Source organism: Urocampus carinirostris, chromosome 1 (genome assembly GCF_059441175.1).
Source record: "Urocampus carinirostris isolate Australia breed hairy pipefish chromosome 1, RoL_Ucar_1.0, whole genome shotgun sequence".
In the NCBI taxonomy this organism is placed as follows: Eukaryota; Metazoa; Chordata; class Actinopteri; order Syngnathiformes; family Syngnathidae; genus Urocampus; species Urocampus carinirostris.
Window position 1 is genome coordinate 28594376 of NC_142349.1, and position 26778 is coordinate 28621153.

The 26778-nt window shown below is 37.7% G+C and overlaps 2 protein-coding genes across 8 annotated transcripts in view; one reads left to right on the forward strand and one right to left on the reverse strand.

The window, feature by feature from the left end:
* The window catches only part of pvalb6 (parvalbumin 6), a 47481-nt gene extending 43871 nt beyond the window's left edge, over positions 1 to 3610 (forward strand). For both annotated transcript variants that reach the window (XM_088333562.1, XM_088333553.1), the window contains 3 exons: positions 491 to 623; positions 704 to 813; positions 2315 to 3610. In XM_088333562.1, coding sequence (XP_088189688.1) covers positions 491 to 623; positions 704 to 813; positions 2315 to 2340 — 269 coding nt within the window. In that variant the 3' untranslated portion in view covers positions 2341 to 3610. The remainder of the gene's footprint in view (positions 1 to 490; positions 624 to 703; positions 814 to 2314) is intronic.
* Positions 146 to 23318, reverse strand: baiap2l2a (BAR/IMD domain containing adaptor protein 2 like 2a). Of its 6 annotated transcripts, none has more exons than XM_088333533.1 (15): positions 23123 to 23318; positions 22335 to 22410; positions 20956 to 21042; positions 19050 to 19094; positions 18875 to 18966; positions 18648 to 18728; positions 17444 to 17575; positions 16750 to 16851; positions 16422 to 16488; positions 14121 to 14313; positions 13144 to 13209; positions 10188 to 10326; positions 7488 to 7528; positions 6211 to 6264; positions 146 to 647 (listed from the first exon to the last, which is right to left on the reverse strand). In XM_088333533.1, the coding sequence occupies exons 1-15, from the start codon at positions 23174 to 23176 to the stop codon at positions 620 to 622; spliced, it is 1257 nt and encodes a 418-aa protein (XP_088189659.1). In that variant the 5' UTR covers positions 23177 to 23318; the 3' UTR covers positions 146 to 619. The 6 variants fall into 6 exon arrangements, with proteins under 6 accessions (XP_088189659.1, XP_088189652.1, XP_088189628.1 ...); XM_088333526.1 differs by having other exon boundaries at positions 18648 to 18723; positions 19050 to 19111; XM_088333502.1 differs by having other exon boundaries at positions 18875 to 18946; positions 19050 to 19111; positions 23123 to 23191.
* Positions 23319 to 26778: the final 3460 nt, after the last annotated feature.

A 26778-nucleotide genomic window follows, 5' to 3' on the forward strand; every position in this document is an offset into this window, starting at 1 on the left:
CTTTTTTCAAATGCACAGTTGATCAAAGCTACAACAAATTTAATCTTGTGAAATAAAAAATGTTGAGGAAAAAAAACCTTAATAATCGTTTGATAATCAAATCTTACAACCCAATTTAATTGTGAGCCTCCCAAAAGACATCAAACCCTCCAGATAAGACACACTTTTTATCACATTAATTTCTTAGTCTGGACCCTGTAAGAATGTTTTTTTCTACCATGTGACCCCGGAAGTAGATTTGTTAAATTTCTATCAAGTTATTGAAGCTACAATTAGAGTCAATCCTGCCAAAACATTTGAATTCAGATACCCAAATAAACAGGCCACCCAAGGGTGACAGGACTTCCCAAAAGGTGCATTACCTGATGCGGAGCTTTTAGAATCATGACATGATACAAATAGATTATGGCGTATCATCAGTTTATTCCTAATGATTATCCTTACTGCTTGCTTATGAGCTCTCTCTCTCTGCTTCAATTTGTATGTGCAGTTGCTGACTCTTTTGACCACAAAAGGTTTTTTGACCTGATTGGGCTGAAGAATAAATCTTCAGATGATGTGAAGAAGGTGTTCACGGTACTGGACGCTGACAACAGTGGCTATATAGAGGAGGAAGAGCTCAAGTAAGGGAAACATCCACGACAGTGCTGAAAAAAAAAATCACCAATATAAACACTTCCCATATCTTATTTGCAATCATCAGATTTGTCTTGAAAGGATTTGCCAAAGATGGCAGGGACCTGACAGATAAGGAAACCAAACTATTTTTACATGCGGCAGACAAGGATGGAGACGGAAAGATTGGAGTTGAAGGTAAACTAATTTAAGCATTCATGACGGGTTGTTTTTAAAAGAACGGCGGTTCTTTAATTTTTAAAGATGTAGGAATTGATATCGGAGTTCCTACAGCTTAAGGCGAGTTCGATTAGAGAGATTTTAAGACTTTATTAATGTATTTTGAAATCAATTTCAAGACAAGTGGACAAAAAAAACACAATTTAAAAAAACAAAACAAATGTTTCTTGTACACAACAGATTGTGCCTTGCACACTTTACCTGGCGCAGCTTTTAGGCATGTCGAAAAAAGGTTCGTCTGACAGCCAAATCTCATTAAACGTACACTTTCCCTTGGTCAAATATAAACGCCTCTGTCCGAAGTTGCGATGTGTATTTTGGGTGGAAGTAAGACATAAATCTGCTCCAAATGGCCCAACTGAAACCACATCACCGTTTTGATAGTCCTGTTATTGTGGTCACGCAATATTGCCACAAAAGAAAAAAAAAAAGAAATGGTGAATCGATGAATGTTACTAAAACTCTTTACTTTAAATACATATAACTATTATTTATGTGTTTACATTTTTAAGACTTGCGAAAATTAGATTCAACACATTTTAGTGCCAATTAAGGCCTTTTTTATCGAATAATATATTCGATAGGGGTGAGGGAGGGGCGGGATGGTGTTACGTGTGTGTGTGTGTGTGTGTGTGTGTGTGTGTTTATGTGTGCGTGTGAGAGAGTCGTATTTTTTCCACAAATGTCTCTAGCTAGGGTTTGTGACCAGGCCCTTCTCTTAAATACCAACAAAATCAGCAAACATCTGCTTTTGCATGGTCTGTTCTCTAGTGGACAAATTGGGAACTGCAGCTCCCAACCACAGACCAATTCAGTCCGAAGTCGAAGTCAGCCGAATACAATCTTCTATCAGCCCGGGTATGCTGGGCCATGAACACTTGTGAGATTTTACACAATTGTTCAAAACAAAATGCGTGCCATATCATTCATATAAGTAGATACAGTCGCTAGATTTTGATTTATTTCAAATATGAATGATCTTAAAGGGACATAGTGTATATTTTTGTCCTTTCTTGCGGTGACAAAAACCTAAAAATAAATAGCATTGATTTGAATGATAAGCAAAAATACATGAAGTAATATATGACAAATGCATTTTTTTTAGATATATATGTATGTTGAACAATTTGTATTTATTTTACACAACAGGCGACCAACCTAAGAGGAGCTAACATGAGTACGCCTCAAAACTAAAAACTTTTTGAAAGGTTAGGTAAAAAAATTTGAAAATGATCATGTTTGGTCACTTTGAGTCTCCGTTGTTTTCATTCTTGCAATCATTTTTTTAAATATCATTCGTCTCATTAAAGTCTTAATTATATGATTACCCCGGAGTGCCATTTATAATCTCGTTACATGCAATGTTTCACAGCGTTGATATCAATAACAATAAAAAACATTAATTTCATTTATTTCAATATTATGAAAAATAAAATCTGTCTTTTATCTCCTCTCATAGAGTTTACTGCCCTTGTGAAAGAATAGACACCTGTGAAGACCTTCACTCCAAAGACCTCCTGCCCATTGCTGCATCCTAACCCCATCGCCCCATCCTTCTGCCCTGCACAATAAACATCCAACACTTAAACACATGCACATATGCAAATACCAGTGGCGTGCCGTGGAATTTACAGCTACGCCTTCACTCCAGTCTGAATTAGTGGTGTGTTGACTCTATAAGACATTTCTTGGAAGTGAATCTTCCTATTTTATTTCTGAGGACTCGGGTGGAGTATAAGTGATTTGCGCCAACCCCGGCCCCCAGCGGACACCCGGTTCTGAGTCCGATGGCTACGCTTTAACTAAATTACTCTCGATGTAGCGCAGTCTTCTTGCCGGTGCTCAACACCGGCTAGATGTGAAAGAATTTTGGGGAGTATTGTGGGTAGTAGGCAGGAGGGGGAGACGGATGCGAAAGCATGAACTTGGTAACAAAATCTATGTTAAACAAAACTGTGTAAACGGTCAGGCTTAAGATCTTACCTCAAAGCTGAAAGTTGCGGACAAAACCTTTTCCTTGCTCGCTTTGGAGCCGTCCAACGGTAACATTTCTCTAGGACTTCCAAAATCCACATTTGAGCCAACTAGGGATCTGATTGGCTAAATTAACAGTTTTAATCTCACTTGTTTTGTCTCATGAGAGCCTGCAGATGCTGTTTTGCAGGCCTCAGGGAACATTTCTGAGCTTAGCAACAAGTAATGGATGAAAAGTGATTGGTTAAATGATTAACCAGGCGGACAGCGATGAAAGAACGCTGACAAACAATTTGGAACTATTTGATAAGTATTGATGGAAAAAATACAATTTAAATCACATTATACAGATATTTTGAAACCCAGCAGAGAAGGCCTTGCAGGCCCTCACGGCCCACCACTGGCAAATACATACTCAAACGCAAGCACACACTGTTGCACATACAATGCCCTGCAGCCAAACACATTGGTCGTTTTTCTACAAACTGTTCTTGCGCTTCTGTATAGATAATAAAATCATGCCTGCAGGATTGACCAGACCTTGCATTATAAAGCAAAGTAGATATGTGAAGAGATAATGAGCAAGACAAACAATTTCCCCTCTGTGTTTCATACCCTTATTATTCTAATTTAGAAATTAAATTTCCTCAGCAATTGCTCCCCTCTACCCTTCTCATATTAAAATTTGATTCATGTATTTATCTAGTAATGAGATGTATCATTGTAACGCCACACCAAGAAAGCGGTCCAAGCTGTGAACAGAAATAAAAACTAAAATGAAGACCATGTGTTGTCTCAATTTGCATAATCAATCATGCTTTTGACCTCGGTTTGGGTTTTTCCATTTTTCCCTTCAATCAGAGCATGAGAAAAACAACTCGACTGCAGGCTCATAAAGTGCAAAGCGCCACACTTGATCGAGGCTGAGAAGGGCAGCACATAAAATAACAAATATATCAAATGCAGCAGACAGGAGGATCAGGCTAATTTGACAGGAACCTACTTTGAAGTCACACAATTGGATTCGCACTGAGGTTCAATTTAGGTTAAGTATCCCCGGTGGAACATCCAAATAGGCAAAGTGCGATCTTCTTTTGGAGGCCAATTTACTGCCTGAGCGAGTAAACGGGGAGTCCAGTCATGGGTTTTGATTCAAGAGACTGCATCACTACAGCAAAAGAAGGCAAAATGTTCAAACGGCCCGTTCATGAACATATTTTATTGGGAAATGATAGCATTCCATATCTGCAATGATTAATTAACTGTTGTTAAATCAGTCAGTTGTACAGTTATGGGGTCATCAGTGGAAACATATAAATATGAAAAATGTAAAATCCCTATACGTGGAGATCATATAGATGGTAAATGATATCTGAGACGTGTCATTACCTCTCAGCACAACATTGATTTTCCAATTACTACTTGCTTGAGAACATTAAACTGATGAAGAAAAATAGTGCAATTGTAAAAAAAAAAAAAAAAAAAAATTGCCACATAGTAAATTAGCGTTAAAGGGATAGTGTGTATTAATTACCGCATTCTAGTGGTAAAAAAATAGTAAAGATAATATAATATCGATTTAAAAAATGGGAAAATACATAAACTATCATATAGCAAATTTTAAAAATACTTGCAAGATGATACATTTTGACTTATTTAACTTAACATCAGCCTCACCTAGAGCAGGCGTGTCAAACATATGGCACACGGGCTGGATCCGCATGGATCATTTGATTCGCCCTGCCATAAATTTCTGAGGATGTTAAAGAAAGCAGCTCAGTGGAACTTTTTTGACCCAAAAAGCCACGAAAGCAAACTTATTTTTTTTTTATTTTTTTAGAGAGCCACACAATATATCTTTTAGGAAAACTGACAAGAACACTCTGCAATCAAAAGCTAGTTCTTCAGTGCATTTTATATAACTGTGTGTCGTCTAATGAGTTGATACAATTTAGGAACTAATAAGGATAATGCCAGAGCCTGTATCCGATATCAATATAAACATACCACTTAAAATGTGTCTCCCACCCGCAGTTACTTAAGAGTGTTGAGGCTCATTTTGACTGTCCTTTTTTTCATGAATAATGGTTTCAAAACAAGGTGCAAGCAAAGTTCTTTGGTAAAAATGGCCCCAAATACTGCAAACGCGAAAGATACACACATAATCACCATCGGCGTAGACAGCGCTGGGCGAGGGGTAAAAGGCAGAGTGCTGTGTTTACAGCTATGCTCATCCTTATCATTCACCAAATTAAAATGCTGGTGATTTTTCAGTGTTTGAAGTTAGTTTTCTTGGTTTTCATCTTAGAGTATCTCAACAGCGAACATAGATTGTTCAATAAGCTTCAATATCAAGGATTCTTTAGCGACGTACAGCTGAAAAAGGTTCTGTTGGTGTAACCCCTTGACTGCAAACTGTAGTCAAGACTGTGCCCTATATACACTGGACCAAATCTACTGCAATTACACTGGTGTCCGGGCTTTACAAATGTAAAATCAGTATCGCACGTACCTCAGACGTACCAAATGGAAATACATATGTGAACTTTTTGTTTCATGCAGTTTCTTGTGACATTCTTACAAAATACATTTGCTTAAAACTTCTTTTGAAACCATTATATTCGGAAAGAAATGTAGGTCAAAATTAGCCTCAATGATATTGAGTAATTGTGGGAGTATATTTGTTGATATGGGACATAGGCTAGCAGGGGTTAGATTATTTTAACGTTACACAGTTATATAAAATGCGCTGAAAATTTAGCTTTTGTCCAGAGAGAGCGTTTGGCAGTTTTACTTAATTTTGTCTTAAAATATGTGGTAAGGGTCTCTCAAAGTAAAATAAAAAAAAAAAAAGAATGAATTTTTTTTTTTTTTTGAGTTAAAAAGGTTCCCGCCCCCTGCACTACACAATACAGGGACATTTAGCAGTCAAATAATACACAATGTCCCTTTAAACATACAGACTTCTAAAAAGAAGTTACATTCAAAGTAATGCCGTTCACAACAAGAATGCAGACGTTTTCAAATGAAATAAATCCCGGTAAATTTGCCCAAAAGTGTTAAAATTGAATTTAGGAGTTAACACCCCATGCCCCAACCTAAATTGTTGTCTTGACCCTGTTGGTAAATGATGCAATTAGGACATACTGCATTGGTTTGAATTTGCAATATATTACACACAGATTAAAAAAAAAAGAATGCAATACTGTAATTTTAAGATATTTCTTGATATGAAATCTGGAATACTAATAATACAACATAAACATCAAACATAAAGAATGTGACAAAACAAGTCGAAAAAAGATCCATTAAACATTTGAATGACAATCATCAACAGTGGTTAGTTATTTTGTAAACTAGCGATAAAGACGAGGTGCTGACCTGTCATTGGTCGATGTCGGCTTCAACTTTACTGTTGCAAATGGGTTCGTGCCCCTTCAAAATAAAGTGAAGAAACATGTTATAGTCTGATGAAGCATTATCTTGCCTTTCCTGGGTTATAATTATAAACAATTTACAAATTGTAAATATAAATTAACCAAATTATTCTATGGTTAAAGAGGCATGTAAGATCAATAAGATGGAGGAATTAACAACCATGTATGTAACCAGAGTTGGGAGTACTGCGTTGCAAAGGCACGCATTCCTGGAATGCAATTACTTCTCTTGGTCGTAACAGGTTAACGATAACTCAACTGTAGTAACAACATGGTGCGTTAGTCTACTACTTTTTTAAGAATAGTCCATGAATTATGATTACTTCTGTGCTCTGACGAGTCCTCCTTTCTCATGAAGTGTCATGTGACCCTCATTCCACCAACAACATGACACTAAATACAACATAGAGACGGAGGGTGGGCAGGTTATACTGTAACGAGTTACTAAATACAACTGAATACAATTACGTTAGCGCCGACTCAAGAACAGAGTACGAGGAGAACACATAATTTCTCCCTGATATTTTGATATTCTTCCTACTGTATTTACTCACATCTAAGTTGTATTTACAACTACAAAATGTTGTGGTTTGTGCCTGTTGTCCATCTCCTTCTCCAAGAAATGGCACCATTGCCCTATTTTCCAGTCTCCCTCTCCACTCCGCGGTCCAGATGCTCACAATTGTAATTAGCCGAGCTCTGCTATACATACTTCAGTCTCACACTCCATGTTGCTTAGTCGTCATTACACTTATCTAAAGATGTTACCTCTCCAAAACGAAAAGGTCTTGATCCCAAGACTTCTCCAGGTATTTTTCCTCAAGATATTCCTAAAATATTTTTATTAAAACTTTCCCCTTTAAGACAATCTTCTCAAGTTTCTTTCCCCCTGATATTCCTGCTTGGCAATGCCAGTTATGCTCTTTCTTGTCCTTAGTTTTTCTCGTACTGTTCTTAAACAAACGCCCCCCTGTTGGGGTTTGATTGCATCCCTGTTTTCCGACTCCTTGTGTCCTCCGTTAGGGTCTGGCTGACAATCAAATACAATGCTGAAATCAGGGCAAGTAAGGTGCACAAATTTGGTTGTGCAACACCAGTAGCGAATGCTAAACAAAACGTGGGCTCTGGGCGTGGACTATACGGGAACAACATCATTACTTTTTAAATGAAAAACTTAGTGACGGGAACTAATCACATTTTCCAGTAATACTCTATCCTCACCTCGGGAAAAGTTCTGGTCTTGATCCGAGTGGTTGGGTTGACTAGAACGAGAAAAAGGACACTGAATGAGTGAAGAACTTTAACTCCCCAAAAATGTTTTGGGCAATCATTAAGCATAGACATCTTAATCCCTTATCACCTCCTACCTGCACACACAATTTCACACCCAACACACAACAAAAGTATTGGACGATGTGCAGCACTATATACTAAGGTTTTCTTAAAAGTGTTTCAGAAACTGCACACACACAGGCGCAAACGTCCTCACTCATTAAACGTCAGCAGCTGGAGCTTCCACCCTGCATCCACCAGAAAGAGGGATGTGGCGACATGGAAAACAGCACCTTTCCACAGTGCCCCTGCTGGACAGAGAGGTACATTGCAACAAATGCAACTACTTGCAGATGTTGGACCATCAGGGCCTTTCTCTAATGCACAGGTGTCAAACAGGCGGCCCGCGGGCCAGATCAGGCCCGCTAAGGGATTGAATCCGGCCGCGAGACAACACTCAGAGAAGCGCAAGAGAAAAACAAGCTGCAGGTTGAAATATGTCAACTTGATGTTGCCTCTCACAAAGACACTGTACTTGTATTTATTTCTCTCTCTCTCTCTCTCTCTCTCTCTCTCTCTCTTTCCACCTCTTTTCTCCCACTCGGTCTCTTTCACTCTCTGTGTCTCTTTTTCTCTTCCTTTGTTGCTCTTTGTCTCTTTCTCTCTCTGTGTCTTTTAACCTCTTTTGCTTTAAATTCCTTTTTTCCTTTCCTCTCTTTTCTCTTTCTCTCTTCCTACCCTTCGCGCTTTCTTTTCTCCTTTCTCTCCTTCTGTCTTTCTATTTCTCTTTTGATTTCTTTCTTCTTCTCCCTTTCTTTTCCCCCTCTCTCACGACTTTATATCTTTTGTTTCTCTCCCTCTTTTTCTTTCTTTGTCCCGCCCTCTCTCCTTTTCCCCCCCTCTTTCTCTTATTTCTTTCTCTCTCTTTTCTCTTTCTATTTAATCTACTAGTCCGGCCCCTGACAGAATGTTTGTTCTATGGTGTGGCCCCCGAGTTCAAATGAGTTTGACACTCCTGCTCTAATGGCTTAAAGGGTATTATTCAACGCCTCCCAGTGGTAAAAAAACAACAACCCTAATTCATTATAAAACAATATTGACTTAAGTAATGGGCAAAAAAAATACACAACATATTAAATAAATGTTCATGTTTTAAAATACTCATAGGTTAAGAAATTTGCATTCTTTTTGCAGTACCTGACAAAGCTGCCTGACATATTGCCACTACAAGTACCCTAAACAAACAAAAACCTCTCGAAAGGCTGGGCAAAAAAAGGAAGAAAAAAATGGGGCAATTAAGTCACAGTAAGTCTCCGTAGTTTGTTGTTTTCTTTGTGCTTTGCAGCACTTGTTTTCGGTTGCACAACTGAATACACCGACATATAGTGTTGCCATAAAACACACTGTCCTTTAAACACAATCAGAAGCACTGACCTACGTTTATAACTCATAATACATGTTAAGAGCCTTTATGATTTTTTTCCCCACCTCGGCTATCTGCTTTATCTCACTTTTACTTGCAACACATTAGGAAGCAGGATAGGGGTGGAGAATGATTTCAAGTTTGGCCCTTGGATTCATTGGTTAGTGGAGCCTGAAAATGGAAAAAGTAAGAAAAGGCCCGTTTCAAATACAGTTTGAACACCAAACCAAACCCCCAAAAAGATAAAAAAGACGACTTTATTAGTACTTGAGGAATGAGAAAACTGAGGCTGTGATCATGACTTTAAGCTGGGAGATGGCGGCAGAGAGCAGAGAGTAGCAACATTTTAAGTTGCGGATACCACCTTTAATTCCATTTGTCAGAATTATCATTAACAGGAGCATATATTATGCTGTCAAGCCCTTTCACAATAATAATAGTAATAATAACAATAAGAAATAATAATAATAATAATAATAATAATAATAATAATGCTATGAAATGAAAAATAGCACAAGAAAAATACTTCCTTAACCAGGAAAGGGGAGATATGTAGAGGGGTTTGTGTAGCTTGAAAATGGTATAAGTAAGAAAAGGCCTGTTTAAAATACGGTCCAAATGCCAAACTAAACCCTAAAAAAGATTTTTTTTTAAAAAGAGTTTATTCGAGCACTTCTAATAAATGCACGTAGTTGCACGCACAATGATGCAGAAAATGGCGTCAGCAAGTACAACATTTTCAACTTCTGGACAGGACCTTTAATACATAGTATAATAGCAAAAATAAAATAAAAATAAAAAGATTAAAAATGTTTTGTTTGAAAAAGGTTTTACCGGGAAACATCCTCAGTTACCACAACACCCACTTAATTTTCCAACTAAATACTAATGATACATAATGACAGTCATTTGCTTCATAAATGATGAAATCGGTATATAATCAATGTTAACTAATGAGTATCTAATACCAAAAAACACAAATTTTTAACTGCTGCCTTGCTTTGTTTGACCAACTGCCGTTAAAGGGAATAAACTATGTTCTTTTTGTTTAAAAGTTGGCTTTTACTTCAGAAGATTCAGAACATATTGCTAATTAATTAAAGAGTGCTGGTATGATACTTTTTTACTAAATTTGTAGAATTTATCAATGCAAAAATACTGCACGTGAAGCATAAAAGGCTCTTCATTCAGAAATATCAAATAAAAGCAGGTAAACAGTTTTCTACCTTTTTTTCCCTGTTCGACTCAGATTTTCCTGAAGTTTGCGATATCGAGGGTGGAGGTGGCGGATGCGGTGTGTTTGAGCCTGCCACATCTGTGTTACTGGTCACACTGCTACTGCTTCTTTCCCGCGAGACAAAACCACTGAAAAGACATGCACATTCAAGAAAAACACAAGCTTTCTTTTTTCACGCGCAGTAGTTATTTGAAAAGCAACAGAATTGAGTAACACACTGTCCAATTGAATGGTAAATAGTCTGCATTTATATAGCGCTTTTCAAGTCAACGAAGATCTCCCAAAGCGCTTTTCAAAGTGCTTCACACTTACCCATTCACACACACACACACTCACACACCAATAGGGAGTCAGCCATGCAAGGCGCCTCCCTGCTTATTGGGGGCATTAGGGAGTGTATGAGGTCCCTGTTTTGAGCACTAGATTTTATATTTAGGTTTGAAGTACTACTGTATTGTTTTGTAGTATTCTAGTAGTACTTCTGCAGTAGTATTTTTTGTCGTATTTACATCGTTGTATTTTTGTAGTCTTTTCCATTAACATTTTTTTATTATATCTGTAGTATTTTTCTAGTATCACTGTAGTGTTTTTTTTTTATATTTCTGTCGTAACATTTCTAGAGTAGTATTTTTGTAGAATTTTGGTGCCCCTGCAACCCTAGTGGTTAAGGTATCCAACCAACCAACCAACCAACCAACCAATATATCTGTAGTGGTATTTTTGCAGTATTTTCATAGTTGTATTTTTGTAGTATTTCTGTAGTATTTTCACAGTATAATTTTGTATTATATATGTAGTATTTTTGTAGTTCTACTGTAGTTGTATTTTGGTAGTATTTGTTTTGTAATATTTGTAGATTGGTATTTTGTTAGAATTTCTGTCGTAATATTTATGTAGTGGTATTTTTGTAGTATTTTTGTAGTATTTTTTTTTCAATATTTCCAGACTATAATTTTGTATTATATATGTAGTATTTTTGTAGTATTACTGTAGTTGTATTTTGGTAGTATTTCTGTTTTAATATTCATAGAGTGGTATTTTGGTAGACTTTCCATAGTTGTATTTCTGTAGTAATTCTGTTGTATTTTTTTTTTTTTTTTAGTATTTCCATTGTAGAATTTTGTATTGTATCTGTAGTATTTTTGGAGTATTTCTGTAGTAGTAATTTTTTTATTATATTGGACATAATATTTCCGTAGTAGTGTTTTTCTCAAATTCCTTTGGTGTTTTTGCAATTTGAAGTGTGACATGAATCTAAACAGAGAAAAATAATCCTTATACAAAACCTTGCTCCTGCAAAACTGATACTATCAGTGCTCCTGAAAAGATAGTAGAATTGTCCTAAAGTTCTCTTAACTGATAGATGGCTAAGAAAGAAACTCAGCGCTCATAATGTGGTGTTCCTCAAGGCACTGGGTCACCCAAATTGTTTAAATGGCTCATGTTATTACTCCAGCTCCAATTATTGGTCTCAAATAAAATCCGATCGAGACGGCCAGGGGTAAAGCAGCATGATAAGTCTATGGGAAATAAATGCGAAGGGGACGGTTGTGGCTACTGGTTTTCATAATTCCTATTCTATAAGCTATTAACTACTACATACAATTTATTAACGCTAGTAGAAAAATGTGATGAAGGGCTCGCTTTTTAAGTGACAACAATACGTTGAGCACATACTTATGCCCTAGATGATCCTCAAAGCATTGCTTTATCCAGTCACGTTTCAACTTGTAATGGATTGATATGGACAGATCAAAGTTGGGTACATCTGACGCTCTCCAAGTGATTAAGGAAAAATCCCATTTGACTGAAGCTAATGAGGTTGAAGTTCCCTGCTGATGAAGAGGATGTTACATGAATTCTAAAAAGAAAACTTGCGATGAGAGATTCTATTTTTTTTCCCAAAACAATAACGAGGTAAGAAACTCTGGTCTTCGAGAACCATTGTCCTCCCTAATCTCAATTTATCTCTACTACTTCAAGACAGCGTGCTCTCTAGACATCTGGTGATAATATTGTTGATCAAATTAGCTGTGTTTGAGTTGGGACACCTGGAGAAAGGGCAGCTGGACCGTGGATCTGGAAGACCAGGCTTCCCTGCCTCTAAACCAGTGGTTCCCAAAGTGGGCGTTACCCCCCCCCCCCCCCCGGGGGGGACGGTGGAAAGATCTGCGGCGCGGGGGATGGTGGAAAGATCTGGGGGGCGGTGAGGAAGAAGGGAGCGTTAAGGGGGCGGTAGGGGGCGGCAGTCCGAAGTCAGAAGTTTGAACGCAGTGCCGTTGTGAAACCGCGAAGCACTGCGTTTTTTCAAGGATTTGTTGTGAGTGATGGAGTTTTGGCCAACCACAATTGTTACTGTTCGAGTTTTAAAAGTGCCGAACAATCAGAGGCAAGTTTTAATAATAGCACAAGCCAATAAATGTGATTCAAAGTTTGCAAGCACCACACTATGCCACACCCACTGTGTGAGCTCATTGAGTGTCAATGCGGACTCCGTAAACATAGTCCCAGAGTCAACAAACGAGAAGGAAACGAAGCTTGCACCGAAGAAGGGCGGTACATCACTTGTTTGGAACTGTTTTGGTTTCGACAAAGCGGACGTGGAACAGAAGAAAAAGCCCGTTGCAGAATTTGCTTTCATGTAGTCGCTAGGTCCAAGGACTACACTGGGGAGCCAAGGGGGCGTCAGCCTGCAAAAGTTTCGGAACCATTGATCTAAACTAAAGAAATCAAACATGTTCTGTGTTCATTTTTTTCTAACTGGTTATCTATTCGGGCATTGGGAAAACATGCAAACTCCATTAAAGGAGTATGGTGGCTGAATTCAAACCCAGGACATTAGAATTGTGAGGCAGTTGTGTTAACGAATAATCCAAAGTTCCACACCATCAAACATTTAAATAATTGAATTAATTCATTAATTAAGTAATGAATTAACTTATCACCTCAGGTCAGCTTGCTTTGGCAGGTCGTCCACTTCTTTCACATAGGAGGCAGGGAACCATCCCTGACTGAGAATAAGTTGGCATTTAGAGAAAACGTTTAAAGAAATACAGTGAAAAAACAAATCCTACACTAGGGTTTGCCAACTTTTTGAAGCAAAAAGCTACTTTTTGTTCCTGATTGGAGTGATATGTGTTTGTAAAATAATAGCTTATCATGTCATTACTTTGTTGTTATAAAAGGAGAGTTAAACGTATGATCAGACAACCACTAACACAGGGATGTCAAACTCAGTCAGGCTCGGGGGAGGATCCAAGCTGTCTGTTCTCAGGCGGAGCAGTAAAAGAACGTCAATACCAAATGTTTAGCTTTCTTTTTCAGTTTTATGCGTTATCATTCATCCTACATTAGTAACCTGCCTTACACATTATTAACAAGGATAAAAAGGGATATGAGTGTGGTCGCACTCGCATATTGCAAAAGTAAAATAATAACAAAACTAGTAAATAAACTCTCAATGTTAATGCCACAAGATGGTGCCAAAGCACCACTTTTAATGCACAAAATGTGTTGAAGGGATAAATTCAGATTCAGATTCAGATCTACTTTATTGTCATTCTAGTACACGTGTATACAGAACGAAATGTCGATGCATCTGACCCCCACAGTTTCCTTGAATGTACAGATATAAATAATGTTGTATTGTAAGCCACAATAAATCGAGTTTTGTAGCAAATGATGTATACTGGATCCACAAAAATAAACATGTGCAACAATGTAATTTGCAGCTAATTAATTCATAAAGGAATATACAGTAGGGAAGGTAGAGGGGATGATTACAATACAGTGAGATTTTGCACCACTAGAGCAGTTCAAACTGAAACATTCAATATCACATTAAAATGCATGATTGCGCCTAAAATGGCAGTTGGCTAACAAAGATGCACAAATATTACACGCATTAAATGCTTCAACTCACCGTGAGTTGTTGCCAGCTGCTCGACCGTACAACCAGCCGTTTTTGGACTGCTGGACCAGGACAGTAATCATCTCTCCCCTGGCAAAGTGTAGCAGGGTTGGATTGGAGCCAGTCGGATGATGGGCCACCAGGGCCTTCACGGTACTTCCCGGGCCCCCACCTGAGCGATGGATGCTTCCCTGGGGGGAGGGGGCTGCAACGATGAATAATCAAGTTGTGGAGGAAGCGCAATAGCTCGATGGATGAACACGATTGTTTGCAATACTTCAATTTACATTTGCATAGTTCATCGAATAGAGCTGTACAGAATATTGGAAATGTTTTACTCGCGGCCCCCATCTCCTGGCTTACGTCACCATTGCAGCCTCCTTATGTTGCACGAGCAAATACGTGCATTTCTCAGACGCACTTGATTGAACTTCTTTTTTTTATCTTTTTGTGGGTTTGGATTTGCCCCTGGACTGCACTTGATACAGGCCTTTTCTATTTTCATTTTACATTGGAAAAAATAAATGTGGAGAGGCAAGAAGTTACTCTCCACCCAACCCTTTCCCCCTATCCCTCCGACCTAATGTTTGCTTTGCTAAGATGCAGATAAAAGCAGATCGGCGGGTTGGAAACAAATTTATAAGCGCTCTTTAAACACAGTTTAGCACTGAGAATACAAACTTAATAGAGAAGATATTCTACTTTCAACTATTTAAGGAAACCTCATATAATGCACGCCTTCTTTAATTATTTGTGAAGAAAAAAAAAAAACAAGAGCAAAAACCAACACCGCGACATTATATCAATACTTCAATTACACAACATAACAATTTATAAGTTTTTTTCAATATCCTTTACAGTCCATATCATACCCCTTTGATAATAGACAATAAATGTCTTTGATGATGGGGTGCCTCGTTTAAGCCATCCCTAAAAAGTTTAATGCAAAATGAAAATTTTCTCTATTAAATATTTGTTAACAATGTCAAACTGAGTTCAAAGAGCCCTTTCAATTCATTTTTTTCCCACCGCGCCTATCTGCTTTTATCTTTCAGCAAATGTTTTCTTAATGTTTTAAGTAGGAGGAATGGGGGGAGAGGCGAGTAATGAGGAGAGTGAGGAGTAATTTCATGCATGAATTTTTGTTCTTTCTATTTGTTAGTTTAGCTGCATAAACATGACGAGAGAAGAGGACTTTCTCAAGTATAGTCCAAACGCCAACCCAAAACTCCAAGAAAGATGAAATGATAAGAGTTTATTCGAGCGCTTTGGAGAACTGCAAGTACTTGCACGCGCATCATAAACAAGTTGACAAGGACAGGAATTATGAGTTGAGGCCAGAAGATGGTGGCAGAAAGTTAAAAAGATCCAAATTCCAAACTGCTCCTCTAATATACTATTAAGTGTGGGGTGTGTAGTTTAAGATGCCTTTAAAAACTTGGAAATAAAACATTTTCTTTATTAAGTATGTGTGAACGGGCAGCACGGCGGCGCAATGGTTAGTGCATGTGCGGCACAGTTCATGTCTTGGGAACCTCTTGCGTGGGTTCAAATCCAGCTCCAGACTTTCTGTGCGGAGTTTGTATGTTCTCCCCGTGCTTGCGTGGGTTTCCTCCGGGCACTCCGGTTTCCTCCCACATTCCAAAAACATGCATTTCAGGTGAATTGGCCGGTCCAAATTGTCCCTAGGTGTGAATGAGCGAGTGAGTTGTCTGTCCCTGTGTGCCCTGCGATTGGCTGGCAACCAGTTCAGGGTGTCCCCTGCCCACTGCCCGATGATTGCTGGGATGGGCTCCAGCACCCCCGCGACCCTACTGAGGATAAGCGGTGTAGCTAATGAGATGAGATGAGAAGTATGTGTGAACGATGCCCAACTCAGTTCAAATAGCCTACATACTTTTTTCTCCATCGCGCCTATCTACTAAGAGTGGCTGTATGCTCGTCCCTGCAGTTTTTTTTTAGCATACCTGTAAAATTGTGAAAAAATGCCTCTTTTAAATACAGTTCAACCACCAAACCAAACTCCCAAAAGGATTATGTTTATTTGAGCCTGTCATAAAAATGCAAGTTCTTGCACACGCCTCAAAATGTGACGGAAACTGCAATGATGAGTTGAGCCAAAAAATGGCATCAGTGAGTAAAAAAATGTCCAAATTCCTTTAAACTTGGGTTCTTAATTTTTATTTTGTTGCTAGATATCAAAGAAATTATAGAACAAGTGTATGTTTTGGAATTTGCCAAAATGTTAAGGCAAGAAAAACTTTGCAAAACAGACAAGCTCATTTTAAGTAGAATTTCCTCCCTTGTTCTCACCTCTAGACGGTATGTTGCCGAGAGGCTGTTCTTCTTTGTTCTTCCAGTTCTCTTGTCTTATCTGTGCCTACACCACAAGAGCAGATATTTTAAGACAAGCGCTTTGAGATGAAATAAATATTGTTTTATGAGTTGACGTGAAAGTTCTATCGCGAAAGATGCATTTTATACCACCAGGGGGCACTCTGTCAGAAAAAGATTAACGAATGCGGGCCGTTGCATGACAGAGAAACTGAGCGCCAGCCCAGAACAGAGCGAATAGGGCTTCTCTCAGCAGCAAAATGTGATCACAGGCATGGAATGTGTCCCTCCTTTGCCAGGAACTTACAGTATGATTATTTGGGCCAGGCGCCAGTATGGCAGTGGATCCTCTGGTGGCGTGTACTTCTTCAGTCCAGAAATCCGCCTTTTGTTGGAGAATACTTCCATTCTAAAACAAAAAAACACAGAATTTCTGAAAGAATGCAGATTTCAAGATAGCAGACAAGTATATTTACAAGGTATTAAATGCTCACATGTACTTGCCCCTGAAGCCTATACGCACAAAAGAGGAATAATTGAGTGAATAATGCATGGTAGCCAATACGTAAGGGGGAATAATGAAAACATGCAGATATGATTTTGAATGTCAAAGTCAATTCAATCTTGTTCTTCTTGCATTTGCTTCACGGAACTGTTGACGTTTCAGATTTGGGTTGTCACTTTGACGGTCCGAGACGAAAAAGGAGGAAGATGAAAACAAGGAACCTTTTCTCCATCCTACTCAACACGCAGAATCACTAACATCATCTAATCTCCCACTCTGTGGTTGACCCTCATTAAAAAAGAAGGCACATTTCATCTTAGGGATTAACACCATCTGACACAATCGGTAGACGTTATTTAGAATTCTCTTCTGACCTTGTCTTTGATCAAGGCACTATGACTATGATTGTAAGCTTTTTTGCAAAATCAATAACCCCAAATAACCAGAAACCGAAAAAAGCATATCCTTTGATGTTATTCCGAGGGAAGATGTGTACCTTATTCATGAGGCGGGAGATGGACTGGATGAGCCCACAATGTTTTTCAGCCAGGAAGCGATATCTTCTCTCTTCCTCCTTCAGGGCCTCACTATGACTTTCCCGAAGGAACTGCAATTGCTCGCCATCATCCTGATGAGTGAAACACACTCCTGGCTCCAAATACAGTGCGTGTACATCATAAACAATGTAGAACACTCAACAACATTCGAATAAGTAACATTGTTAAATCCGACTGTCAGTCCTTTTTTATCATATTTGTCTTATTTTTATTTGCATAATAACATCTTCAGAGACACTTTGATGAATATATCGATAAACATGCTTCCATCTGTTTTTTACACTTAGACACCTGCAAAGGAGATTGCAGAGGATGAAAGCTTGTTTGTGATTTTGACTTTTATGTATTGATTTCATCATTGTCACTTTTGGTCAATAATATTGCTGTTAAAGGCTTCCAAACCCCTTAGGGCGGATCTGCTTTTTGTAACCTAGGATATTTCATAAGAGATGGCTCAGGGGAGGACCTGTAGAACAGATTGGAATGTTCTTATATTGAGGGTTGTGCAGTTCTCTTCTGTTCTCCTTCCGAGTTTTAAATTAATTGATGTATTTTTTCCTTATTTTAAGTGTCCACTAAACTATAAACTAGGGATATCAGACAGATCCAGATTGTCAGTTCTCAGACAGGCCTGATCATTAAAAGAATGTAACCTCCAAATTTTCAGATTTTTTTTCAGGAAGATGCTTTATCATTTAGCCCACATTATAAAAGTACCCTACATATTATAAACATGGATAACAATTTATCTTTTCTAAACACAATACATATACACAAAAACCCTGGGGGTAAAACATTCTTCAATGTTTGGCATTGAATATGTTAATTGGTTAATTTTGAGTGTTTAGTGAATGCAATCTTTCACCTGAACCAACTCACCAAGCTATTCAAATGTAACACTGCCCTTTAGTGGCCGGAGAGAACAATTGGCTTGCATTTATTTAAGGACATCATAACATTTGAGAGAAATGACCTAAAGAATCACTTCTTTTTTTGACATACTGTACTCTGAAATTTATGCCCGGCTGGATTTTTGACCTGCATACTATAAACCTATAACAATTCCTTTAGTTACACTCCTTAAAATCATATTCAATATGTTTTTTCAGCGTTTTTCTTCTATTTCTGAAAAAAAATTCTAACCTGGTTTGCTCCACGCTTTAGCGATCTGTCCATAGCTGCTGACTGACTGTACACCGTCATCTCATATTGGTTTCTGCTGCCCTGGCAAGACAATGACTCAAAATCAATCAAAATTTCAAAAGAGCTAAAAAATGACTTTTGTCTGCATAAATATATTATCATGATTATTATGATTATTATGATCATTATGGTTATTATTATTGTTATTGATATTAAATCTCACGCACGGATATGTAACTTTTGTCCAGTTGAACATTATTTTCCATCTCCTGGAGAATGTCTTCTGTGAACCAGCGGAACTGAGGTAACCCAGACATTCCTTGTTTAGTAAATGTTAACACAAAAAACAAAGAATGCTCACAATATAATATTTTGGTAATAATAAGTGGTCATGAAACTTACTATGCCTTCCAGTTCCAAAGTGAGTTTCTTTTGGCTTTCTGCAATCTGTATCAAAACATCTCCTAAAAGATCATTACAATACATAACGTAAAGATAGTATCGTTCGCACAAAACTTCTCAAGTCATTTGACATTGTGACCTGCTTTGCAGCAGTGGTCATTGTGTGATTACGAACACTTGCACAGTTGTTTTCACAGTATTCTTTTTTTATCTAGTTATTGTTGATAACTATTGTGCAAAAGCATTACAATGATAAATATCATCTCTTAGATAACTTTAATTATTGAATGCATTAATGTAATTTGATTAAACTTCTAAATTTGAAACAGAAATTTAATTTTGGCACAGAATCCAAAAATTAGCGACATTTATATATATATTTGGTATATATTATATAGTGACTAAAACAAACTGTTTGTAGATTCAGTTCATTAATTCAGTTGTAAACTGACTTTTCCAGAGTTTGACACCATGTACAGACACATAAATACCTTTACGCTTCGTTCGAATTCTAGATATTTTAAGATCTTCATAACCTATCAAATTATGAGACCTTTCTTTAATCACAACTATTTTCTTTAAATTTACAGGCAACGTTTTGTTAAAAGCTCAAAAGAAAGATTATATCTGTATTATGCTTGACAATGTCTCGAAATTTGAGCAACCTAGACTGCAGAAACAGCTCATGCGTATGATCGAGATACCTAGCCTTGTGTATAATACACGGCGCTGTTCTTTTTTCATTTTATTTTCTTACTGTACATAACAATTTTGCTGTATTTTGATAAGTGTTTCTCTACAATTACCTGCAATATGTCAAGTATGGAATGACCAAGCTACAGTGTGCTACAGGGAGTGTGTCTTTTTCAAGGAATGGCTTTACCTTGTTCAAAATTGCGAGGCTTTTGGAGATGTTGGTTTTTATGTGTCTGCTGTGGGGTTTCCAGGAAATTTTGTTATCAAATTGTATTTCACAGGAATTAGTTTTTACTCACATTTCCAATTAGTGAATCTTCAATCGGAATAGGTAAGTGTGTGCTATGGTAAGTCTATAAACATCACTTTGGTCTTATTTAGATTTAATGATCATTTGCTTATATCTATATTTTTAAAATAGATTTCAATACTATACTGACAGTCCTTACTAGTTCTGTATCATCATTGTCCTAAATCACTTGTTGGTGTCATTTGCAAACAGAATGAGCGTAAGTACTCAAGATACTGCAAAAATATCGTTCATGTACGGATTAAAGAGTTTTATCCCCAACATAGAACCCACATGAAATACCAAGCTTGTTTGAGCTTTAATGCCCCATGCTAACATATTGTTCCTTGCCTGTTAGGTAATTTTGTAACCAATTTCCATCTTTTCCTTGAACTCCATATTTTTGTAGCTTGCCTATTGAATTGAGTGATTGATTTTGTCAAATGCCTTTTTTAGATCAACAAAAATACCAACTGCATACTTTTTTATAATAGAGTGCATTTCTAAATAACTCTTCTATAGAGCTATTTTCTTGTGTGTGAGTGTGGTTTGAATATTGAATCTCGGTTGAGAAAGTTTCCTTTATATTACATAGGTGGCTGACATGAGTGAAGCTCATCCAAGTTTTGGCTATCATCTATTATACATGTCCTCATGCTGGCATCTGATACCCAATACTGCTGGATAAATGCTCTCAAATGTTGACTTCTGTTGTCATGGCCACATGGTTCAATTGTGTCTTTGCAGAAAATTGTTGTAGACCAAAGTTCTAAAACAAAATACTTCGAAGTTTAAGAGGAAATGAACGAGCCAAAGATAATAAAGGCATGATATCAGCCACCTAAGGTAATTTGAGACCTACTCAGGAAAAAATTAGATTGTTCAAAATGTCCTAGTGATAACATTGATGCTTTTTCTTACCTATGGAACGGGAGGACATGGTATGGAAGGCCTGCTCACCCATCTGTGAAAGGGCTGTGAAGTAATCCTCACTTTTTGCAGCAAGAGCTGAAAAAAACACGGATGAGTAACTAAAATGTCCATTTACAATACACACACACATCTTCTCTTTTTTTCTGACAGTTTTCAGTGTTTTGTTGGTTATTTTTGGGTGGATTTGCTAAAACAGTAATCTCATTGTATTGAAATCAGTGTAAAGTGAAAAAAACACAGTTTGAAGCTTTATTCAGAGCTTCATTCAACTTTTATACCAACATAAATCGGTTTATTTAACAATGTGGCCTGTAATGATTCGGCTTGTAAATGGTTCAATCAATTCTTCTCTTATAATTTCCCTTCACCAAAAATAATATTCAGTATTGGTTATCCAGTACCAGTCATTTTTGTCACAGCAGAAGCAACAGTACATTTCAGTACCAGTATTAAAGAGAACATATTACCCATCAGTCAGGAAGGTGAAAATAATACACCAGCAGATAAGATAAGATCTCAGACAAGAGAGTACATTACTAACAAAAGGATACCAATAAGAGTTCAAGAGGCAAACTATTCACTTCACAGAGCTTCAATAATTTCTGACAGATGCAAGCTATTAAGATCATGAAATAACATTCCCATGTCCTCTCCATATTTTACAAGTTTGTTGTTATGTTACTGTATATATAAGGTAGGCAAGGCAGAAGACTCAAATACAAAGAGGAGGATCCCTGCCCTGCTACAATTAGCATTAGCACATTTACACTCACTCACATTTGCAAAAGTACAGTATACATATCTTTAAACACATTAACACACACAGACAAACACATTGAAAGATTACAGTTACTAAATAACGTGTTGGACTTCTTTTTTTTCTAATTCGAATCAGAGGCCACAGCCCTCGTTGTACAAGGTAGCACACACACATACACACACACACAGAATCACAGTTCTGTGTTCTGAGTTTATCAAAATAAATTTTCCCCCTTTGCTCTGAAGGTGTTTCATAAGCACTGAAAAACCTCCAATACAATACAAGTGTATTTCCTTCTCTCAAGGGCAAAAGAAAGACAGTTGCTTAGAACTTGATGATATGGTAAAAATAACGGAACACACCTTATATATGGGCCTGTAAAAGCAATGACAGCAGCTCTACTAAAGTCCCAACAAATATGGACTTTGGAATTGAATTTGATCAAACTGACGGCTGACGTTACAGTTTGTTTACTTTACAGCACTAATAAAAGGAGAACAAGTCACACACGTAGGCAAACGAACACACAGGGAAATAGGAAGTGAAAAATTCAAATTTGACATTCCCCTCCCTAAACTTCTCCTTTGCCTCCTTGCCTCCAGCTTACCTTGGAATGCTCGGACGTAGCTGTGTCCGAGTGACACAAGGTTTTGCAGTTCGGGGTTGAATTCATCCATCAAGCTCTGTTTAGGAAAATCACACAAGGGAAAAAGGGTTTAGATTCTAGTTAATGATTTAAAAAAAACAACCTGTAACATTGTTAATTTGAAGGGACAGTATGTAAGGTTTGACCACGAGATGCCGCTCTATTTTGTAGTGCACAACAAAGAATACAAATTGTTTTTTGGTTACCCCTTCTGGTATGTCAGCTCCCTCAAGGTGAGGCTTATATTATGTAACGTTAGGGCAACATTTCTCAATCTATGAGTATTTTAAATTCTGCATTTTTACAGAGAGGTTTTTTTGGGTCTTGTTTGGTCCCACAGGCCAGGTTCTGAAAATAGCTCAACAGTGATGGGTCTCTGAGATTTTATTAGGAAAATTGATTTATAACTGGCATGATGTTTTTGTGGTTGACTGAGGGAGGCTATTTCAACTGACTTGTATTAGTTACAACCAGGTTATAACTTAGTAATAACATGATAGGTTGTCATTTTATAAATGAATTTCAACCTGGTAGTCCTTTGCAACAATTAGTTAAAGTAGCGCTCTGCTTCAAACAGGTTGGTGACCCCTGATTTAAGCCAATATTGGTTTTTCTTTAATGAATAACGGGTTGTTTTAATCAATAGGAGGATAATACACATTATCCCTTTAATGAACTTTTTCTGGGCTGCCCAAAAGGAAATTGCCTGTTGAATTTAAGACTTTTCTTCGAAAAACATAGTTACTTACAGAATATATCCCCAAGGTTGATCGGTGTAGCTGCTCACTGTGCACTGAAGCCATGTTAACATTCCACGTAACACTCAATGAAATCAAGAGAAAGCATCCAAGTCTTGAATTATCCAGGCCACGGAGTTGAACGCAAAGGACTGAATAAGCGCAAAAGGGGCTCAGCTTGTTGGAAATAGACTCAGCCGTGACTTGAATGCTGTGAGGTAAATAATTAAACACGATCCAGCCATAAAAGACAACGACATCCTGCAAAGCATGACTTAGTGTTTGCCTTAACGTGTGCGGAACTAAACACTGGCATAGAGGTGCTTACTCATTTATAATGCAAAAGAAACGTGCTGTGAGTAGTATGATAGCCGTTCCCCCTCAAAAAATTGAAAAATACATAAGGTATCTAAAATATGGACTCATTTGTTTGAACTTCAACAAGTTTTGTCATCGTGAACGGACTTGTTAGTTGCTAAAATACTCTTTGAACAGGTTGAAAATTCCTTGCATTATTTTATATTTGTGGCATAAAGTTGAAAAACTAGACAATCACAAACCAGTAGTGTATATATGTCAACTGCTTTCCACTATGCAATTGATGTTTTTTTTTTAAATAAAGCAAAAATATCATATATGGTTTACGACAACTTTCTGCAGATGAGTATTGATGCGTTTCCAGAGAGGAAATAAGCAGGCAAAATATGGAAAAATTGATTGTGCAATTTATTTATTTTTTTGGTTCATTAATAGCAGGCTCTGGTTGTCAGACTCAGACAACGCTGTTGGCTTGTACCCTAGGCAGCACTAAAAACAACATACATGAGAAGAATTTTAAGCAGCATTATTGAGAACATGCGGCCTTTAGCAGGTTAATTTTAAAAGTGTTAGTTGAAATACTAAAGTACAATCATTTGAGTTTTTCAGCTGATGGAACACTGTTTGAGATAAAAAAAACAAACAATAAATGTATTATAATTCATTTAAACGGGGAAAGGGATTATCATAATTTACACTTAAACAAGAAAAAAGATAAAAATACACATCATTCAAGCGACACATTTAAAGGATGTATCAGATGAACTTGACTGATCGTTACAACCTAAGCGTCCCTTACTGGCTTTTAAATCTATTCAAAATTGAAAAATAGTGTTTTGTTATTAATAACACGGAATTCTGAAATGCATCTTACAGGATGGTCTTTACCATGCATATCATATAGAATATTTTAAAACAGTATTGACCACATCTAGTAATAATTTAAATATAATTTAAGATGAGCACCATAATTGGAAAAATACCCTCAGTTGTAATTCATTTTCACTCATTTCCTCCCAATATCACATAAAAGAGACCTCCATCACAGAAAATTCTGATCCGCATCTCAGGCGGCTTCTGATTTTCTCCGTAACGGTGTACTTAGTCATGTTCCATTTTTAGTGTCAGGACAAGTTGTTTTCTGCTGCAGAGCCCCACACTCCACTCACAGCCATATACAGTATATTGTTTCTTCTAGGACATCATGTACGCAAGATAGAAAGGGCTTCATTTGCTTTCCCTTGAAAAAAGACCATCACCTTGTCAATTACAGAAGCAACAAAATTTGATTTAACTAGAAGCATAATGGCTCGTTCTGGGGCTTGGCGTTGCTAGTTTTGGCGTTGCTTGGCATTTTTGTTGAGAGAGGTTGTTGGGGCCAAATGGACCAGGGAGCCACTTGGGAGAGCCAAAGAGCAGTATGACTGCATGCAGCTCCAGAGCAGCATACGACCCTATAAGCCAAACTCACACTCACACACACACACAAACACACACACACACAAACACACGCGCACACACACTTGCAAACTAGCATTTATATAACAGTCTAAATAGATGTTCAACCAACTCATTTTCTTTTTTTCTAAACATGACAACGCGCACAAGAAATAAGATTCCTGTGTGTTTGTGTGTGTGTTCACAAAAATGTTAACTTCTATTAGCACTTGGCTGAAGCTGTGCCTGTTTAAAAAACACACGCACAGACACTCACATGGCCAGCTCCAGAGTCATCATTCTATCAGGCATTTTGTGGTGGAGGTGCTCCACAGGGAACCTTGGAGTTGATTTATTACCACGCATGCACACATCTCCACAGTATATATATGCTTGGAATGTGAAGCTGAGCTACAAATGATTAGACGGAGCTGGTGGGGGATGTTAAAAGCATTGGTTGCAGTGAAGCAAAAGAAAAACGTCCTCAGAATGCAGTTTGGCCCCAGGCTCAATTCCGCCAGCAAACAGGCGGATATACAGTCCATGCAATATTAATGCATGGCTGACTTGACCTATACAATAGTCGTATATTGAGTCAAATATCATTTGTTATCACTTGGTGCTCTCAGTTAAAGGCTTGAGGCAGGTGATCAACCAACAACGTTGTGTTTTATTTCATAAATGTCTTTGGTATTGAACATAGAGGAGAGTTGATTATATGTATACTACATTTATGCTACCAAGATATTCGGACACGACTACAAAATAGCGTGATCCCTTGTGGACTATATACATTGTAGTGAGCACATTTGGACATAGCCAGAAAAAAGACAATGAAGGATACCTGGGCGAGACACTAGTGGGCTGAGAGAGATAGTTGGATGATATAAACAATAACAAACTCAGACATGCATTAGAAAACGTAGCAAGATAGAAAGAAGCTATGTCTAAATGACAGATTTACCTGTGATCTGGCAGAACCTATTCAGATCGTTATTGCATTTTGAAAAAGAGGTGTGGTTGATGTTATTTGGCAATCTTAACCCCGTCCCCAGTGTTAATGTGTCAGTGTTAACTGACGCAGGTGTGCCCAAAAATGGATGGTATTCATTAACAAAAACCAGGAACATAAAACAAGAACAAACCAGATATTGTACAGCCAAATATTGAAGCAACTAGCAAAGCATCCAAACAACAAACAAAAACCAAACCTGACATGGTAACAAAAGACAAAATGACCCAACAACCAATATACCCCACGGGAAATTTCCACATCCCTGTCCCAGCGGTGAAGACAAAGTCCCTTGGCTGCATCCGTGCCTTGTCCTGGCGGTTCCTGTTCTGACGATGTGAAAGTCACTCGACCACTTCTTGCCCTGTTTCTGCGGGGATGGACAGGGACCTTCAGCTGTTTGGGTCCACCCAAAATTATGGTCTCTTATGGCTCTTTCTACATTTTGGACGGAAGATCCCTGTTACAGTCCATGGAAACAATGCATCTGTTAATACTTAAAAGTACTGCTTGGATTGAAAAAAAATGCTGTCCTTGGAAATCTAGTGAAAGATGTAAGGGTCTTAGGCCATTCCAAAACGGACAAAAAGCAAACAAAGCAAATCACGTTCATAACATGCACTTCTCAATTTCTGCCTAGCAACAAGTGACTTAGTTCAATAGAACAGTCAGAGGCTATCTTATTGATTTACAATATGCAACTGATACCAAGAATAAATACAAAGGCAATCACAATATTGAAAAACAATGCCAATAATAATGTTAAAATAATAATAATCATACTTATCATTAATATAGCCGATCGAACGAGCTATTTCTATCAGTATTCATCCATACATCGCCAGATTATGCGCACGCACTGTCAAAGCACATTCGGTACTGGCTAAGTGTTGCTCTCACT

What these genes read in the sequence shown, in the direction of transcription:
- baiap2l2a (XM_088333526.1), bottom strand. Translation starts at nt 23,176, where the DNA reads ATGGCTTCAGTGCACAGTGAGCAGCTACACCGATCAACCTTGGGGATA. An exon ending in TAAAGCGTGGAGCAAACCAG is followed by an intron (nt 17,576 to 18,647) that starts GTTAGAATTTTT and finishes TTCACTCATCAG; the next exon opens with GATGATGGCGAGCAATTGCA. An exon ending in CCAAAGCAAGCTGACCTGAG is followed by an intron (nt 10,327 to 13,143) that starts GTGATAAGTTAA and finishes ATGTCTTTTCAG; the next exon opens with TGGTTTTGTCTCGCGGGAAA.